Below are 20,009 nucleotides of genomic sequence, written 5' to 3' on the forward strand. Positions count from 1 at the left end.
ATAGCATGAGCTGTGCGAACGGAACACTTTTTATCCTGAAAGCGTCCACCTTTTGGCGTTCCTGTTGCTGCGCTCTCGAATAAGTTGGTTGTCAATGTTGAATGATTCATTGAACGATGTGGGAGTCTCGTCTCGACGATTGACCAGTGCAGTGGGGCCATAAAAATATTTTCATCATGCTCCTTTGAAGGGCGCTTTGAAAGGTCACCACATTTTGGCACGTTTACCAACAGAAGTCAAGGAGAACAACTATGCCCCAGAGCTAGACCGTGTATGAGAATTCGAAAAATAATGAATTATGAAAAGAAAAAGAAAAAGAAAGCACAAACTAATGAATAAATTCATTGAATTCAACCTTTCGGACGGGTTTCCTTTGTTTGCTTCCTGCGTGGGGGTTGAATATCCCGGCAGGACATCAGCGTTGCTCGTTAAATTGGACATGTTCTATTGTACGATACGTATCTCATTACACGCTCTGAGCCGGGTGCCATCATTAACCTTCACAGGGGGCCAAGTATCCTCTGAGTGCAGCATCCGAGTGGGATGGTCCAATAGTGGCACCAGTAGTTGATAAGAACCTCTGAATAATTATGTTGCACCTGCGGATGATGATGAATTTTATCACGTTACACATACTGTACGTGGAATGCTAACAAAAAATATTAAAAACAAATTACTCCACTCTGCAGCATCCCCAGGGGTTGCCAGCAAGGGCCGATGTCGCTGAATTTTTCATCTCTTTGCGATAAATTATGGTAGCGCCCCACTGGTAACATGGGTTCTTGATACAGTCCATTTAGGTACGGTGCATTTTATTATTTCTTATCTCCGTCCGTTAAGTGTTCTATCGAGCCCTCGAGCCCGTGAAGATGCATCGCGTTGCACCTGGAGCACCGGAATATGCAAAGCTCCTGAAAGTGCAACATAATGCTACCACCACTGCGCCCGAGGACAGAACCCGGGATAGAATATCCCGCTGTAACAAGTGGTCCTCGCCGTCATCATTAGTAGCGAACCAGTACTCCAGCACCACGCTGGGGGCATGCGGTGGTCATGAAAGTTAAATTGCATTGCTTAAATTAATGGAACAATATCGCCCGAAGATAAGATAGAGTGCAGAGTGTGGTTTCGCCTCAGCTCGGCGAGCACCGGGCGGTGGTCGCCGTTGTCGCCCACGCCCAAAACTTGGGTGGGGATAGACATTTTACAATCATGTTGACCACTGCTCCCTAAATGCTAGTTGGGCGGGTTGGGTTAGGTTACGACGGGGATGTGCATCTGGTGCACTGTGGCTGTTGAGTGTTTGGCAAAGCTTGTTGGACAAGGGATACGTGCCGGAAGCACGTGCACGGCTCGGCTCAATGCCCACGCCGGAATATGTATGAAACATACATGAGGCCGCCAGAATAGCGAATGTTTGTTCTGAAGCCTGGAACCCCCGCTTTTGGTGACCCATAAACGGGACCACGAGACAGTGACGCATTGTTCGTTTGACGTCCCTGTTGGCAAGGAGACTATGGCACGTTTTGTGGTAATTCCTGTCGAAGTAAGTAACCTTTTTGATGGGGTCAGTGGATGTATTTACCAGTGTTTACAATGCAAACGAAATGTTTGCTTAATGTGGTAAAAAAATTGAATTACCATTTTTATTTCAAACATCAATTCATTCCCCCGCTCGAAATGGAAAGTTTAAAGTTATAAGCGACTATAACATATGTGATGGTTATTGTGGGCTGTTGGCAAACGATGAATGCCGGTCTGATGTCCTGCTAATAAAGCGCTACCGTTGAAAGGGTACTCCGTAAACTTTTTCCCACCACCAGCACCATTTTGCCATATTGTTTGCCTAAAACGACTCATAATAGTCCACAGCCACAAACCACTCGGCGGACGGTCTGGTTGGTGGATGATAAAAGTTGTGAGCCAACGCCACACATCAATTGGCCCGTCATTAATGTAACTTCTCTTCACAGACCGATTCATCCCGAGAGCACCCGGCAAATTTAAACAACCCTCGAGGCAGTAATGAAATGTTATCAAATTTTAATAAATATTCTAAGAATACGATTGTACCATCAAAGGTTGGTCGAAGTTGTCAAATACTAGCACTCTACTTTTAATGAAATAAATTGATGCATCTTATCCAACGTGGCTTGACTCGAACACAATACTACCATCATTTTCAATGCGGGATGAACATACTTTTATTTCCGCAGCGACATGATTCGACTTCTGTTCTGCAAGCCTTAAGGGTGTTCGGGAAGATCGTATCCAACGTCTGTCGTGCGAAACGCACTGCCTGGCTGGTTGAGATAAATTTTGCGACACACCAAGAAGCTCTCAACCGAGTAAGCCCGGGATAAGGCATTTGCGCGTTGGAGGAAATACCACGCCACCCGCATTTTACATGATGCTTAGCTCTAAGTTTTTGTTATGTCGATAGATTTAAGTTTAGATTTAATAAATACGGCTCTGCCCGTCCTTTAAGAGTAAAAAAAAAAACCAAGCCTAAACCAAGAAGCTCTGCAGCCCTGATCCGCCACCAACCAACACGTATAATGAACGGTTCAAACCCGTTAAGCCACCATTTCGGAGAACTTTTCGGTAAAACAGACAATTAGAGCAAGATATAGACGGTGGCTACAGTGCTCGAGAATTTATTTTATTATTTTTGCCAGACACATTATAAAGCCACCGCTGGAAACGCTTCAATGGGCCATCGGTGGTAGCGGAAATTTATGAGCCGGCGTGCCTTAGATAAAGGTGACCAGAGTGTTGGGGCCTTCGCATACGCCCCGGAAAGGCGAGGTTACATTTTGGTAAAGTAAACTCGCCCGAAAGCTGTTGCAAAAACACCCAACTCTTGTTGAGGACGCCTTTAGGCTGTTTTCTCGAGCAGCGAAAATAAACATGTCAGCGACTAATTAAATCTACTTAAGCGGTTTCGCACGTATGTTAACCGTGCAGCCAAGACACCAAATTAATGGCCGGCGCTCCCAATTCGTGTATGTGTTGTTTATGAATTAGTGTAATCCGGTTGGCACAAGCTTGCACAAAGACCCGGCGTGAGTGTAAACTCGGTAGCAACCCGACACTCATCAATTTCAGCCATCCTGCTGCGGGCCCCGAACGGGTAGAGTTAGTTATTTGCGAACCTTGCCCCAATTTGCCATACGAGTGCTGGCCGGGAGTCGTTTAATTTTATTACCTCCCCACTTTATTCTGCTCCGTTTGGCCCAATTTTCATGCCACCCCCCAAACGATACCTGGCTACGCCGAAACGCCGAAATGGATTGCCCTTCTTCCGGCTCGGCTGGCGGCTCGAGCTGCAGGATGTCGGATCTGGATCATTGATTAACCGAGGTCGATTTATTTATGTTTCTCGCTATTTTCGCGTACCTTTCGCGGCTGCTGTAGCACACCCGACCCGGTCCCTCCACGATTGCGTCCGGCCCAGGAGTTTTATATTCAAATTCCGTTTCCTGTTTTTCGCCGGCGAGAGAAGTTTCTCGAACCACGCCGAAGAACGCCGACGAGTGGCAGGCAGCTCGTTTCATGTAAATTCCCGACAGTACAGTCCCTTTATCGTCCTTGATATGGGTTCGAGAGGGTATGTCGTGGCGCGGGTCAGTTGCGCGTTGTTTTTAAGGGGTACTATTTCAAGTCGCTCATTATTGGATGTAATAGATCGGCTACGTTAGATTGAAGCGGAACCCCAGCAGAAGCGCCTGAATGTATGCTATCGCCTTCGGTTGGCTCCTTGTTATTTTCAGCGCAATTTGCACGGTACCCATCTCAATTGGATTAATCAAATGCTCACCTACACCGCGATCAACTTATCAAAGGATGTTAAACCGATGCTCGCAGCTGTTTGTACCATGCCATGGCGGCAATAAATTATTTGCCGGCTCTCGCACCGCATCACTTAAACCCACGGTCGCACGATTCACCTTAACAAGGATCGACTGTGGGCGAGTTCCATTTTCCCTGTCCCACGACACGCATTAACATAGGTTGTTTGAGCCTATAGTCTCGAGCAACCGATTGATGCGCTGCGGAACACGTCGTAAACGGACTCCCCGAGTTTGTTTGCGCGTTATTTCGTTCTGGCGAATGTGAAGGAACAATCAGCGGCACTACAATCTGCCCTCAGAAGCCTGAGGAATAGGTCTAGCGTCCACCCATCGGACGTGACTTCGTACATCCTTCCGTCAGGGACCGAATAATAACTGTTCTTCGGCAGCACTGTTTCTATTTCACTTACACCTTTTTATAAGATTCCATCGCCCGTGTTTGTTCGTTGTCTTCACGGAAAAAGAATGCCAGATGCAGCGGTCGTACTCAAACTAGTCCAATCCCTTTGCCCCGGGACGGGGTTGGCAGGTTGGCAGGGATTAGCGATAAATGCAGTGGGGTGTGCGCCGGGGGGACAGCAGGAGAATTCAGCGGCGACCGACGGCGAAGAGCTAATCCGAGACTCCAGCGCGGGAACAAAGAACACGAGTGTCCCGGTCGGGAAATGATCATTTTTCCTAGAAAAATGCAATCCCATGTCATCCGTCGGTGTTGGGCGGTTGATTGGATGCTGGAGTCCGTAGCCCTGGCAACCTGGCAACCACCGTTGGCACGTTGACAGCGTGTTCCACTAAATCACCCAACCTTCCCAGGGTGCCACTGTGGCCCTGTGTTTTCTAGCCATTTCACCCGTTTCTCAACCCACCACAACACGGTTAGTTCCCTTTTTTATCAAATTGACTGATTCTGATTTTGTTTCAATAAAAACTGTCAAAGCGTAAAGTACTTTTCAATAGGAAATGAGTAATACAGCAACACAGTAGAAGCAAATTCTTTTCTTTTTTGCGTTCTTTAATTTTTAGTCGACTAGTTGACCCAACTAGTCCAAGCGTCTAGTCAGTCGTCAGTTGGCCGAAGAAGGTCTTCGGGGTTGACATTTAAGACAAGTGCTGACATTTAAAACGCTAACTTCGTCGCTAACCTTGTTTCCTCAAACTTTATCTCGATCGCCCATAAAGATGCCCTAGGAAGGCGGGAAACAAGTTGGCAACAGCTCGCACGTGTCCGTGCGCCGACATTCGACGCATTCGAGTCCAATGCCAATCGCCGCCACTGCACCGGAATTCCAGTACGAGATGTTAATTGCCTGAATGAGTCCGGAATCTCGTTTCTTTTTGCAATTAGTTGATGGTAAAGTTTTCTTTTCGAAAGAATGTGTCCCGGAAAGAAAATGTAATTAGGGCGGCGAATTAGCCGCGATTCCGGGAAGGAAAAGAAACCTTCCTCCTAATGAATTGTCGCTAAAGGGGGGCGAGGGGGAAAGAGAGAAAAAGGGTAAGCATTCTTTCCAGGAACCAGGGTGGCACGTGTAGGACACTTCCATTTCAACATTGTTCGTTTCTGTTGTTCTGTTCAACTTTGTTTTCCAATAAATCTTTCATTGTTAAAAAGAACTTTTTTGGCATTGCCAGGGTTGAAAAAAAAACGTATAGAATTGCTTAGTTGAATGGCAACTCTGGTATTTTACACACAAAAGTACACAAAAACTTAGACGAAACAACAAACAAGGAGAAATGCAAACAGGTGGTGAAACAAACACAAAGGAGCAGAAACGGAAATGAAAATGAAACCATGCCAAAAGAATTAACCTCAAGGTGTTGAAAAAATGACTGAAAATTGCAATCGAGTCTCACATTTTGGCGAATTTTACAAACAAATGGCATCCACTAAAGTCAAAGTGGAAGCCATTTACAAACACGCCAAACAAATAACATTCCGTATCAGATTGGTCATTTGTGTCTTCTCGCTTTCCAGCCACTCATTAGTTATCCGCGTTAGGGGGGGCAGTTCTCGAAACGGCCGCACATTAAACATTTGTGACGTTCTTGACCGCGACCCGAGAGCACGAAATCTGACAAACAATCCCAACGCTGTAACCGAATACCGTGCCTCGGGCGCCACAAAGCTCCCAAGCAAGCTGCACGCTGCAGCTGCAACAGGCCACGAGGCGGCCGCTTCCAGTGTCAAGTTCAAGACGTGACTCATAAAAGCGTTCATGTTCCTCGCGTGCAGCGCACGACGAAGGACAACATAAGCCAACGTGCACGTTTTTCTCGGTCCGCTCGGGCCGTCCTCGGCTCCTCATCTTGGACTGCTTGACAGCGCATTCTATCTTCAAAATCTCTTCAAAATGAACAAAAGTGGAAAAACGTGGTGTGGAGCAATGGCCAGCGCCCCGAGGGGCATCACAGCATTCGGCTGATCCGCCGAAAGGTGGTTTTGGAGCCCTCATTCGGGGATCTAACATTGCGACTCCAAATGCGATATGATGGAAGCATAGCTGGGGAAGCTGGGGTCCCGGGACCCACCACCGGCTCGCCACTCGTCAGACACTTTGTGATGGATACTTTGTTGGGGCTTCCTTTTCATGCATTTCGTCGATGATTTCGCCGATCGCCGCGGCGAGGCGAGTTTCGAGATTTTCGAGAGAACTCCCGCGTTTCGATGGTGCTCTGTTGGTTCTTCTCAAGGTTCTTCTCGTTGTTGACCGTGTCACTTAGACGGAGACACGGCAAACAACAGCACCGCAGCTCTTGGAACAGCGACAGTGCCCGCACAGATGGGGCGATCACGGGGCTGACTGGCTGGCTGAGCCTGTTTGCCGAATCAATTTAAGCTCGCTCATCCCGACCGAACCGACTGGCCGTTTCCTATGATTCCAATAATCGGCCACCACGGAGCGGGAACTGCGACTTCGGTCGGATTGGGGTACGCCGAAAGTTGTCATCCCCAGAATGTGGTCCGCCCGGGTTCTGGGTGGAAGGTTGATGATCTTCGACCGGAGCCACAGGCGACCGAGCGGAGAGCCACCGAAACCGAGGCTATGTTGGGGAACCGATAGAACCGATGCAAATGTGTGTGGCAATTTGTGTGTGTGTGCCGTGTGCGATAAAGTCCACCGGTAACGGCGGATAACGGTAAACGTTGCCGATAGGTTTACCGTTTTTATTTGACGATAGCACGATAAACGATAAAGTATGCCAACCGGCTGCGCGATGTTTTTTGTTTTGCTCCACAGTAAATGAGAGATAAAATGCGAAGTTTACGGCCAACCTGTTCCATGTTCCGCGGATCGAAGGGGTTTAGTTTCTTTTCTTTTTTTTTTATTGACTAAGAATTCCAACGATCGCGTTAGTTTATCGTTAATCCGAACCCACAACACGCTGTCGTTTGAGGGATCCTATAAAAGGGGAAGAGCTTGAAAATGGACATAAACTCCATGAAATTTTCATTAAATTTTCATGAAATTGATAGTTTAATCTGATTTTGGACCTACTGGCTGAGCTTAACATCAAATAGTTTAACTGCGACTTATTTACCCCGAAAAAGGCACCTAATAGTAGTTGCTATAAAAGTGATACTATAAAGAGGAGTAATATTCGTAGATCCTGAAGTTGATTGAATAAGTGGTGTCCGGGGTCGAGTGCCGTGTCGCTTTTCGTTCGCTTCAAAACGCGAAGCCATAAACCTGCTCCTGCAGCGTTAATGTTTGCTGTTTATGCTGCACTTTCCCAGCGATGCCACCCGGCGGAGGTCCGACGTCTTCCGTTCCGCCCTCCCGTGGTTAGTGTTTGCTGATAAAAGAGCGACAGAATACAGTCCGGGAGTCCGGAGAAGTCATATGGACGTGTAGCGCTGTGCGGCAACTCTCGGTCTCGGCGTCCGAGCCTTCCGAAGCCGCCCCGAAAGTAATAACAATAATGCTAATGCCGTTCTTTCCATTTCGTTGAGGGCTGTTTACTTTGGAGGTTCCTTTCTTTTCCCGCGTCCCTGCTCTTGGCCATGGAGGGTTTCCTGGCTTCGCGTTTTAGACACTTCCCCGTTGCATCCAGCATCCAGCCCGGGGTTTGTTTGCCCGTTCTCTTCTTCTTAGCTTTGTGCTGGGTTGTTTTTTTCCTTTTTCCTGCCATTTGGCCACCCGTTCGCTTATCGGTGTCGCGTTCTTTCGGCCGGAACGTTTCCGGAACGTCCGGTCACATTTAGCCTCGTTGGAAGGTGTTTATTTAATTTTTTGTTCACGCTCGTCCAATTTTGGCCCACGGTCGTTTACAAGTTAATCCAATTTTACGGAGCCATTTCCGCCTGGGAATGACGCTGCTAGAAAGGCTTTGGTCTGAGGAGTAATTTTTGGGCCGGTGATCGCGAGCAGTTCCCGTCGCGAGCAGTTCCCAATGACTGTGTCCTCTGTTGTTAGTATTTTTTAAATTTCCTTTACAAAAACAATCGTTTCGGCGGTCAACTGCTGCCTTAGGGGGTGGTTAGCCCAGAGGTTAGTGTCATGCGGGGCCAAAAAGAAGAGGGTAATGAACATTTACCAATGTGGCTAGTCACCCAGCGGCCCCTTGGCTGTTTGATGGGTCGCTTGGAAGACGCCCCGCGAGAAGTCTAAGGTGAATCTTCAGCAGCCGAACCACGAGATGGTTCGCTGGTGGTGGTGGTGGTTGCTCCAGTGGCCAGAAAAGGGCCGGAGCGAAGAAAAAGGGACAAAAAACTACAAAAGAATTAACTGCCGGGATCGAGCGGGATCGGATCGGGGCGGACCGGAGACGACCGGGAACAATTGGCGAACGATATCCGCTGGCGCTGGGGAAGCGCTCCGGATCGCGGCCAGCACCGCGAGGGGAATCTGCGATCCCGCGGGGAGGGAAAATAACTTCCAACGACGCCGAAGTGGCCGCGCTGGAAAGTACGGAAAGTGCGCCTGGAGAATGGTTGTTGACTCGTGAAGGCGAGGTGAGGCGAAAAAGAAGATGAACCGGCGAGCGAGCGAGACGGACCAAAGCATACACTTGAGAAGCGAGATAGAACAAAAAGAAAAGAAAAAAAGAAAGACAGAGAGAAAGAATGAAAGAACGAACGAAAGAAAGGAAATGGAACCAGAAGAGAGGGCAAAAGAGTCAAGAAGGCAAAAGAACAACAAACTGAAGAGTGTTAGAGAAAACAGAAGAAAACGGCAAGCGATAGAGAAAGAGAGAGAAAGAGAGAGGGAGAAGAAAACTCGTCAGCTCGTGGTAACGATCTCCCGTAAATTATACAGCACATTCTGCCGCAAGCAAAGAATGCGCGGCCGAAACGTACAGAACGGAGCAAGAAAACCTGGAAAGAAAACCGTGCAAGCAGAGCGACGACGAAAGAAGACGATCGTGCGCCGGTGGGGAGCGGAAGGGTGATAGTGCAAAAAGGTGATCTCCGTGTCTCTGTCGCTCGCGTTCGGTGGCCCTATCTTCGCCCAGCCATCCCTTTTCCGGTCTGGGCTTCGGGTGCATCTTCGTTTTTTTTTTGTGTTACGATCGATCGATCGGCTCAGGACTGCGGGCGAAATACCTGACCCTTCCCGAAGGATGCTGGCCCTGAACCGGGCGGGCGGAGGATGATGTCATTCAAGCCAGAGTGAGATGGGCGATCGGATCCCCAGTGAGAAAGCCCGTGCATGGTGAGCAGCGGTGAGTTTGGTGAGAGAAAATGATCGAGCTTTCACGTCGCCTGGAATACAAAAAGGGACAGAGATAGGAAACCACTGGCGAGAGAAAGAGACCGGGGGGCGGGATAGAAAAGGGATGCCGGAGACCGGGACCGCGGGGGAATAGCCACACACACACACAGGCACGCACACCTGGAAGACGAGAAGAGGCAGAAATGATGATGAGCCCGATCGTCGAGGTGATGGGACGCCTTCCGCGAACGCCGACCCGGACTGAGACTAACGTGCGGGAGGGTGCAGCCTCCCGCCAACCCCGTGCAACCATTCGGTGGCTTCCACCTGATTTTCCGCGCCCAGCCCGACCGACCGGGGTTCGGTCGTGGTGCGCAAAGGAGTTAACCGGGATCGCGCGACCCAAGCGGCGATCAGTTGTGCAAGATCGTCCGAAGAAGCGGGTCGCCTTCGTTAGCCAGTGTGCTCCGAGTTCTGACGGTGTGACTTTGTGCCACCCCAAACCGCAACCAGCTTCTGGCTTCGGCTTGTGACCCGTGTGCCCGTCCAAGTGTGCTGTGTCGTCGAGCGATAAAAAAAACATCGAAAAAACATCGACGCAAGTGAGCGCGACTATTGCGAATAAGTGATTTTCCGGATCAGATTTTGTGGACGAAAGCTCGAACATGAAGTCCATCATTCTGTGTCTTGTGTGTGTGCTGGCGTACGCTGGAGGTAAGTTCACGGGAGGATAACGCAGGACTGTGGAGTGTGTGTGTTTGTGCGTGCGAAGGGTTGCTTTTTGGTGAGCCAAGGCCAAGGACTTGAGTAGGTCTCCATCAACCGTACGACACCTACTTCGGACGCCAGTGATTGGTAGTTTTGCGACTGGCGGGCAAACCAGGTCAGGCCAGGTTTACTTCCAACGGGGACTCTTTTCCCGGAACGGCATAGAAATTGTAATTAAAAGGCAAAGGAAATCGAAATGAAAGAATAACGCGAAGCCTGTCAACCCGGTGAGCCGTTTCCGTTGCCAGGCAGGCTGGCTTCTAGTGGACCGGACAGCCGGTGGGCAGCCATCAGACGAGTGACTGGACTGCGGCAAACAGGGAGTCGGAAATTAAATTTATTCTTTTCTGAACGACCAACTCATTCCCGGGCTCGGCATCCGGATCGGCCAACACGACCGGGCAGGTGCAAAAATACAGCAAACTCATCATTACCGGTAGCCGGTGACGGTGCGGAGGTGTCCTTGTCCGCGTTGATGATGTGAGCTTTCTTTCGCAGCCGCCATCGTCGCGACCGTGTTGCGTACGGAATCGTCAATGAGACCGGGTTCTGCTAAATCGCCCAGAATGGAAAAGCCCGCGTGTCGATTGAAATGGAACCCGTCGGTTCAGTGTGTGCCGAGCGGAAATTCTGTCACCGCTTCGCTAGCGTTTATTAATTCCGAGAAGCGCTCGAGCTAGTACGCAAATGGCAGCATGGACGGAAAAAGGAACACCGCGTCCTGCACCAGGAAATAGATGCAGCGGGTTCCGGTGTTCGTCTAGCCCAGCGTACGATTTATTGAAATTCTCTGGTGCGCCCGCGAGCGCGTAAGAATAAATGGAACACTTCTCCGTTTAATAGTTCCCGTGTCGGAAGCCCAGTTCCGGGCTCGGCACAATGGGTGGCTGGATCATGGATAAGGCCGGAGACGACCATGTCACGTCTTGGGCCGAGTGGCTCCGGAACGGAGAATTTTATGGAGCTTCCAGAACTTGGCAGGTGGCTATAAAAGAGCAATGAAGCTGAATGCATCCTTGGGTTGTTTTTGCTTCTTCTTGCAATTAAGGCCATCGCCGACAGAAATGGATCCTGCTCTGTGCTGGGTCTCTGTGTTTTTAGGATGCAGATTTTCTTTCTGAGGTCCATTCGTCGGGATATTCTACGCGCCGATGGAATACTCCAACTAATGAAGTCTTTATGTGCAAGCGCAACGGGGAAAAAAAACTGTCATCGTCACTCTCGGTTCTTGTGAAAGTTACGCGCAAAGTAAATGTCCCGGTCGTGGATTCGGTCAGGGAACGACCAGGAAGTTGATGGTGGCTTGATGAAGCTCGCCCGAACCGACGGTTTAAGAATTCACGAAGGAGGATCTAAAAACAATCTTTAAACTCTCTGTCTCTTCGACCGACAAACAATAAACTCGGCGGCCCCGGCGGTCAACTTCACCAAAAGGATCTCGCTTGTTTATTCTTGCCGAAGCCCAGACACCAGCTTATCGCGGTGAATCAACCACGAGGCCAGCAGGGCGCGATAAGGAGCACATACGCCTTGGCTTTTGTTTGAATGTTTCCGAAGAAGAAAATCCTAGAAAAAGGACAACGTCCGGTTAAGAGCCTCGCGAGTCTAAACGAGCCGCTGGCGCAAAGGAGGTCCCTCCGACGTCTCACGCAACTTATCTCGGTCAGCCGCTGTGGCTTCGGCTTCATTAGAGGCCGGTCCGTCCGTTAGGGTATCGATTTCCCGGCGACCCAGGATTTGTGTTTATTTATTTTTATGTTGATTTTACCGGTTTGATTTCGTGACCACGACCTACACACACACACACCGGCGGGCCGTCGGCCTCTTCCGGTACGGCCGCTCGGTTCAGGTTCGTGTGTTGTAAATGGCAATCTGGTTCCGTTGGGTTATTTGCATTCAAAATTGATAGCCATACAACGGGTTCGCTCGTCGTCACCCGAAGGTGTGCCCCGTTAGGTCGGGGCTTGTTTGGGTTCGAGCTGATGCCAAAGGGATCTGATTCGAAAATTAAGTTGCTTCGTCGGTATTTTATTCTTCATTGGGATTGCTCAGAAACTCAGATCACATAACTCTCATCAGCATAAGGGTACCACTCACGTAAACATATTCACATAAACCCCTGTTTCGGACGTGCGCCCCAAAAGTCTCAGATTCGCATTCGTCCCGGAACTCGTCTCGCCTCTGTGGCGACATTCGTTTAGGGTAACTTATTACATTCTCCAGCCCAAAAAAACCTGCAAAGCCTCACAATTTACGGGCCTCTGGCGCGATCCTCACTTGGCGATGCAGCAGGCAAAATGGCGATCTTCGTTTTGCGCGCGCGCGCGTCCCATTTTTCTCGCTCCGTCACGGTGTCATTAGACATTCTAGCCGCACAGTTGAGTCAATAAAGCGCAACTGTACTTCACCATTACGACCGCTGCTGCTGCTGCTGTTGCTCGGTGACTTTGTCTCACCAGGCCGTCGCCGAAGGCGGTTTCGCGCCACTGACTCACCATCAACTTGACGTTCACGAATTGGGTGCTGGTTTGTACGGGCCTGGCCGCAAACTATCCCCAAATTGGGGAGCCTTGTTTTGCAGAACGTCGCACTTAGAACCTCTAACCATAGTAGGACCTGATACGGACCCGCATACTCGTGGTCGGGGCCCTCGGTTCTGTGCCATTCGCAACCGGGAACCCGCATAACCTACAAAAAGTCTCCCAGCGAACGGGCGGCCCGATGATGTCCCGTTTTTCGCACAAATGAGGGGCCGGGAATGAAAAGAAAGTTTTGCGGCCGGCTGGCTTCGGATCCCGGGCGGCTGTTTAATAAATGATTGAAAACTCGAGAACCACGAGACATGCAAATACCCGCCGGCCCCGGCGGAAGGGGCCTGCACCCGGGGGATTATTGGGCCGCCGATCGGACCCCGGGGCGATAATGTCCCGTTAGCATCACCTCCCGGCTCCCCGCGTGGGGAATCGATTAATTTCAAATCTCCCACTCCCCGGGAAGAGAAGCATCAACCGCCGGAGGCCAACGGAGAAAAGCGATGCGGGTCACCGCGGTGGCCAGATAACCGGTCAGTCACAACATAAAATTTTCCCGTTTTTCTGTCCATCCCGGGTCGGTCCACTCGTCGGTGATGGATTAGCGTCGGCTGTGGCAACGGCACACCGAGCTCGAACGAACATCGAAATCCCTTCCCGCGATATGTAGGCGTCGAAGCCGGGAGAACCCGGTTTAGCCGGTAGATGACAATAGGCCGCGAAGGGAACCGGAAATGATCGTTTACTTGGTTTCTTTTTACGCCTAGCATTATTGCCGCGTTCTACACCGCCAGACACTGGCGTTGATCGTTCAAAGACAAAAAAAAAACAGTTTCCATAATTCATGAAGCTTCGAGGATGTGATTTCACTGCTGCGCCGCCTGGGGCGTGTTCTGCGTGGGCGCCCGGTGTTGTGCCCTTGCGTGGTTCTGGGGTCTTTATCCCTGCTCCGGCGGCCAAACCCAGCGGAACGTGTAATGTACCGGGAACGGAAGTGGTATTAACGCGTGATCGTCTGCCAAAAGTGCCTGAGGCTTCGCTGTGCCATCTTCGGTGCATTCATTAAGATTGAAGCGTTGACTAACGCTCAACGTTGTTCCACACCAAAAGTCCGCCATGTGCCGGAGACTGAAAACGTTCTGGGCTGTAATGTAATTGACCTATGTTACGTTAAGAAATAATTAACGATTAATTTGGCACTAAATTAGGTTCGAACGCGTAACCGTTTGCATACTTTTGGGCGTTTTTATTGCACAGCGCTTTGGATGGTTTACAATAAAGTGTCGATTGATCTTGTTAATTTTACATTTGAATAACCTGTACAATATTCACGTAGTCGATTCTAATTGGCCCAGCAAACAAACGATGTTTTGAAGTCAGCGTAACATTTTTGCGCACTTGCCGGGCAACTTTGTAGGCTCCAAGAAGGAACAGTTCGAGTTCGGATTGTCCTTCGGATAGTTTACTGCATCGTGCTTTTATCGTATCGATCGTTACATCCATCACCATTACGGTTGTTTGCACAACCAATGGGTCCGATTTAATGGCCAAACACCGTTCCAATAAAATGGGGCCTTCAATTTATGAACAGCAACCATCCGACTCCACAGCAGTGCGCAGGATTCGCCAGTTTTGCGTGGTCCGTGTGCATGCTTTGTTTCACATTGCATTGCTCATAACCATCCACCTAGCAGCAGAGATAAATTCCCCGACGGATGGGCGGGCGGCGAAATGTGTGCAGCAAATCGCTCGGAAAGCTACGAGTGACACATTGGCGGACGGATGTGGACTGTAAGTCATAATCCGGACCGCAGCTTCGCTGCGAGAGTGATTGGCACACGTTCGGACGACGGGCGTCACCATGGGCCGTGGTCAATGGGATAAGTTACGAGTATCTTTTATTTCATACACACAGTTTATTATCCACTCTCGGTCCCGCACTCTCGTGGGGCGCCCCTTTTCGGGCGGTTGGGCCCAATGTGTCCGCGCGCTTCTTTTTGCGCGCCCATCGGAATGCGTTATGGTAAAATGGTGATGGCATTGTTTGAAGTTATATGAGGAGTACGAAAAAAAACGAACAATCGAATAGCTCGCAGAATACTCAGCCACAGCCTGTCGGGATGGATACGGACGGATCTACACCGATTTCCCAGAAGCTGTTAAATGCGCCCCGAAAGCCTTTCACAGGCGCTTACTGGACTCATGATTTATGCACCCTCCAGTTTGGCGGAAAATCTGCCTTTATTCGCAGCTTATCCTTTTCCACCGTTGCGCAGCTTATCCTTTCGCGTCGCAGAGAGAACAGGGAACGGACTTTGGCCGGGCTAACGAAACCTGAAAGGAACCACGGCGTGAAATGTGCAGTCGCATTAATGACTGCAGTGATGTAATATTTATGCGCTTCACTTTCTACGTTTTTAATGGCTCTCCTTTGATGGTTCTCTCGGGGGCGAAGAACAGGGTCACAGAACGGTGGAGTCTTGGGCGCACCGGGGAGTAAAAAAAGTTGGAAAAACTAACCTTTTTCAAGAACGAAAATTGGGGAGTTTTCATGATTTTCCCAATATGGATTCCCATCGCATTTATTAAACCTCAACGAAGTCGCGATTGACGGTGGCTACATATTGACTTCAATCAACATTGGTTCGTTTCATCTCCATATTCGGCTTGAAGCGAACTCGGGCTGACTTCGTGAAGACGAGCACTAGCACCGAATTGTTGAGAGTCCAATTTAGTATGTTAACGAAGCGCTGTTTAGCTACTAAAATGGTATTATATTAAGGAGTGTGCGCGATGGCTCAGCATATCATGAGCTACATTCCGATAAGCATCGGGCTGATGTTGAGTCTTCCTGTTGCGCTATTGTTACCCTGTCCCAGTTATCCTGGGCTTCCGTTTCCGACAGTGCAGTGGGGAGAGCGTGAAATGAGCTTCTTTGTTACACAATAGACCCCATCTTTTGCGTTGTGCTCAATCTTTGAGGTTGGGCTCTCTGCTGGACACTCTATCTGGCGCTGATGGCCATGGAAGGCGTAGGCGTAGGCAAAAGCTACCCGGTTCCACACCCCGGGACATCCAGCGTACATTGTTGCGAGGCGTATAGAAAGTGCCTCTTGAGCCACCACCGAACGGCACCAACCGGTGTATTTGGTTGATGAAACTGCGCAATCTGTCGTTTTCAGTCTCGTTAGACACCGTGTCCAGGACACGCGCTTATCGTTCGTCCGTGCAATGATTTTTCCCCCCTCCGCAGGCCAACGGATCACCACCATCCAGCTGGACGGTGTGCAGTACTTTATCAGCCGAATGAATCCGTATTCGCCGGAGCTGAACTACTTCCTGGCCTACCAGTACTGCCGCTCGCTCGGCCTCCAGCTGGCGTCGTTCGAGACAAAGGAGAAGATGGAATCGATGGCGGAGTACCTGCAGAACGCGGGCTACGGCAAGTACGACTGCTGGACGTCCGGCAACCGGCTCGGCACCGGGATGTTCCTGTGGATGAGCACCGGCCTACCGTTCAACGCCACGTTCGATTACTTCGAGAAGTCGCCGGAAACCGTCGGGCTGGACCCGATGGACCACAACAGCAACACCTCGCCCCAGCGCACCGCCCGCGACAGGTTGGTACCGCTCAGATCGGCATCTCAACATTCGTGTTCCTAACTTTGCTTCTTTGCCCGGTGATCCGTTTCGTTTCCCTCCTCCTCCGCAGTAGCAGCGGACTACAGAAAGGCTGCGTGATCCTGAAGGCCCCGAGCCACCGGTGGGCCCCGGAAGACTGTTCGGCGGTGAAAGACTTCATCTGCGAGCAAACACGGTGCTACTACTACAACTACGGTAGCATTCCGGTTTCGTCCGCGCAGGGGTAAATATTGCCACCTGACCACCCACCCAACCACCCGCCCCCTGCTTTCCTGACCAAACACTAGAACCACCCGAGCCCCCATCACACCCTCCGAACCAAACAAAGACTGAGACCATCAATGAGAACATTCGTTTTGACCGACTGAAACCGATGAACACAAGAAGAACAAAGTCGGACTCGGAATTGCCCAATTGGGGGCCAACGTGGTGTCAACCAGCCCGATGAAGACCGACAATAAAACACGACGGAAGTAGCCGTTTCCTAGACGTAATGGCAGTTGGTAAACCTGTGCTGCACGCGCCCTCTGACGGACGGAGTTGGCGATGATTGAAATGCAAATAAAATGAAACGAAAAACAGCACGATCCTCTCTGTCTCTCTGTCGCTCGCTCTGGTCGCTCTTCTGACCCAGACTGACCGAGTGAGTGTGTGGATGCCATTTGTTAAAAAACAAAACACAACAAACGTCTGCAGAGAGAGAGTCAATAGGAAATCTTGCGCGATCATCCTTCGAGCGCCAAAGTTGCGAACGACCAATTTCGGCAATGTCGTGCGAAAGCGTTTCAGTTACCGCAACGCGGTAACTGTAACCGTGCCGTGTGTAGGTGAGCTAACGTCCTTTCCACCATCTTTATGTTAAGTTCTTTCTGTCCGGCTTCTGTTTAACGCTTCGCCCGCCCTTTTTTCGCGATCCACCCGATCCACTCATTAATCCGGTTTGTAATGGCCGCGAGCTCTACTTTTTCTGATTTTCGATGCGCACAGAACCACGGTCGAAGCTTGCTGTGATGAGCTTTTCTGATTCCATATACAACTACTAACTGCACCGTGTAGCTGGTTTCTTGTACTAATTTGCGATTGTTGTCGACTGTATCTCGAATTCCGTTCGTTTTTTTGCGGATAAAAAAATTTTATCTCAGAATTGACCACTTTACGCGCACCGATCAGTAAAAGTAGCGCAGCGTGACCGTTGGCAGTAGGGCAGTTGGCCTCCTGTGCTCTCCTGTAGTCTGTTGGGCCTTTCTCTTATCTTTCTTTGCCTTCTCTTTTTCTCTATTAATCTGCAATTAACATTAGGCTGGTGGTTTGGAGTTAGTTCATTAAACGTACCGAGATGCAACATAAAAATTCTATGTCACCCGTGGCCCTCAGGGGCAGCGGGCCGGGCTGGCACATACACACACGCACACAAAGCCGAAAAACGTTTTACATTCCACACTACATTCCACAGTACATTCACCACATTGAAATGCACCCATTTCGAGTAACTCGGGGGGTATTATTGTTAAAAGCGTAGCGCAATCCAGAGGTGTTTCTTGGGATTTCTTGTTCATTACTACACTCGAATGCTTGCTGACTGGGTTTTATAGACTACACGCAGGTAGCTGGACACTATTTTGCTAGACGGGTTACGGTCGGTCTGTGTCTGGCAGTCGCTAGTCGCTTACCGATACCTGGTTCGAGGCAGATTTGCGGAAGTACCGAGTTTTTCCTTGGGTCGATTGGGACTTGGAAGTCGCTTTCTCTAGTTGTTCCTAAATTAACCTAAAAGCGTTCTAAATTGCCCGAGTATCCCAGTGTTCTAACGATAACGTTACCCTGTTTGACTCTAGCCGTCCGATCCAAACGTCCACTAGTACCGCGCTGTATACGACGCTCGCTGCAACCAGCACTACGACGGCTACGACCACTACGAGCACCACCACAGAACCGGCGACCACAGTGGCCGAAGGTCGTCAGTTCGTCTCGACACTGCTACCACAGCTCCAGGGCAGCGAAAAAGGGCCCACATCGCTCGCTTCCCTCCTAAACGGTGACGTCCTCGAGCAGAACCGTACGCCTGGTCCGGTGGCGGCCGCGGATAATACCGCGGACGAACAAGAACAGGACGAAGAGCAAGACGATGAGCTGGAGTTGGAGGACGACGAAGATAATGTTGTAGGACGTAGCAGCAGCGCCGGCGGCATCGCGGCCGAAGAAGATGTTGATGAGCAGGAAGAGGAACACCAGCAGCAGCAGCAGCACCATGACGAGGAAGACGAAGACGAGCAGGCGGCCGAACAGCACCACCAGCAAGCGCTGGCTGCCGGCCAGGATCCGGTGGCGACAGCTAGTCTGCCCGACGACATCCCGGTCGAGCAGAAACTGAAGGCGATCACGAAGGAGATCGAGCAGCTGTCCGGTGGGGGGATCAGCGGCGATCGGGAGCTGCGGTTGGACAACCGCCAAAGCTTCCTGTCGCTATCGGACCTGATCAAGAACATTCGGCCGGCCGAGAAGGTGGTGCCGCAGATCGACTCGTCGTACGCCAACACGATGCTTGTGCTTGGCGAGCCTCTCAGCCACGCCGAGAAGAAAAGATAGGCTTAGGTTCCTTCCATCCAGCGTCTTGACGTGTTTTACATAGGTTAGGTTATTCCGAGGTGCAGTTCGTGTTCTCGATCGGTAGACGACAAACAGTGTTTTAACTCATCGCACATTCCCCATCGACGCGTCACCCAGTCACGATGGCAACACCAGAGTACCGCAGTTCTTTCTGAGGACGAACGTCCCTCGTGGGCGCTCTCCGGGTATTGGAACTTCGATCGTTCCCTGGCTCGGAGGGTTCCTCGCGAAGGACGACACACTTCTCGAGGGAACACGAAGTCTCCGGCGGTGGTCCATTGCATCTTTCATCCCAACCCGATTTCGGCAAGACTTTCGTCAATTTTTGTTTTTTTGCGAACCCAACAAACGGTTCACCGGATATCGCCACGACGACGTAGAGTTAAGCGTAACAGAGCAAAATATCGTTAGCCTTAGTGTACGATTTCTTGTGATTAAAAGCAAACATAAAGAGCACGAAGGAGAGAGATCATTGACAAGACAGAAAGGACAAGACGTTCAGAAGAAAGCCAATGCAAAACTAATAGCATGACTGGCGATCAATAGGGAAATTCCGGCGAGCAAAACAAATGTAGGTAAGGCTTAGCGAAGCCGCACAGCATCATTTCATACAGTTCAAAGTGGATAGAACTAAAAAAGCGCATTCGATTAATAAAGTATAAGATTTGTACAAAAAAACGATGTTTTGAATTCGTGATTCGTATCTGACGGTTTATTCTTCATGTGAGCCTGTGGGCTGTTGAAGGGTTTACTTGAAAAGAGGTCCCATTTAAGACAATTAAAACACCGATCATTATTGATCACATGGTTGGATAATTGCACCGAAACTCTTGCCCGCTTACCGGAGCGAGGCTGCCTAATTGATTAATCAAAAATGCCCCTGGATGTAGACATCTCAAAGCATGTGATTTTTTGCGATTCGCCTAAAGGTATGCAACGTCATATTTTCTATT

The 20,009-nt window shown here is 50.0% G+C and overlaps 1 protein-coding gene across 1 annotated transcript; it reads left to right on the forward strand.

Moving 5' to 3' along the window:
* The first annotated feature begins 10,173 nt into the window (after window positions 1-10,173).
* Window positions 10,174-19,642, forward strand: LOC128272962 (uncharacterized). Its single transcript, XM_053010853.1, has 4 exons — window positions 10,174-10,222; window positions 16,061-16,427; window positions 16,520-16,672; window positions 18,285-19,642. Exons 1-4 carry the CDS (start codon window positions 10,174-10,176, stop codon window positions 19,033-19,035), a joined length of 1,320 nt encoding a protein of 439 aa, XP_052866813.1. The 3' UTR covers window positions 19,036-19,642.
* Window positions 19,643-20,009: the final 367 nt, after the last annotated feature.

The sequence above is a fragment of the Anopheles cruzii genome, chromosome 3, assembly GCF_943734635.1.
Source record: "Anopheles cruzii chromosome 3, idAnoCruzAS_RS32_06, whole genome shotgun sequence".
Taxonomy (NCBI): Eukaryota; Metazoa; Arthropoda; class Insecta; order Diptera; family Culicidae; genus Anopheles; species Anopheles cruzii.

Coding starts and splice junctions, on each gene's coding strand:
- LOC128272962 (XM_053010853.1), top strand. CDS start 10,174: ATGAAGTCCATCATTCTGTGTCTTGTGTGTGTGCTGGCGTACGCTGGA. Junction 16,428..16,519: donor CAGCGCACCGCCCGCGACAG/GTTGGTACCGCT, acceptor CCTCCTCCGCAG/TAGCAGCGGACTACAGAAAG. Junction 16,673..18,284: donor CCGGTTTCGTCCGCGCAGGG/GTAAATATTGCC, acceptor GTTTGACTCTAG/CCGTCCGATCCAAACGTCCA.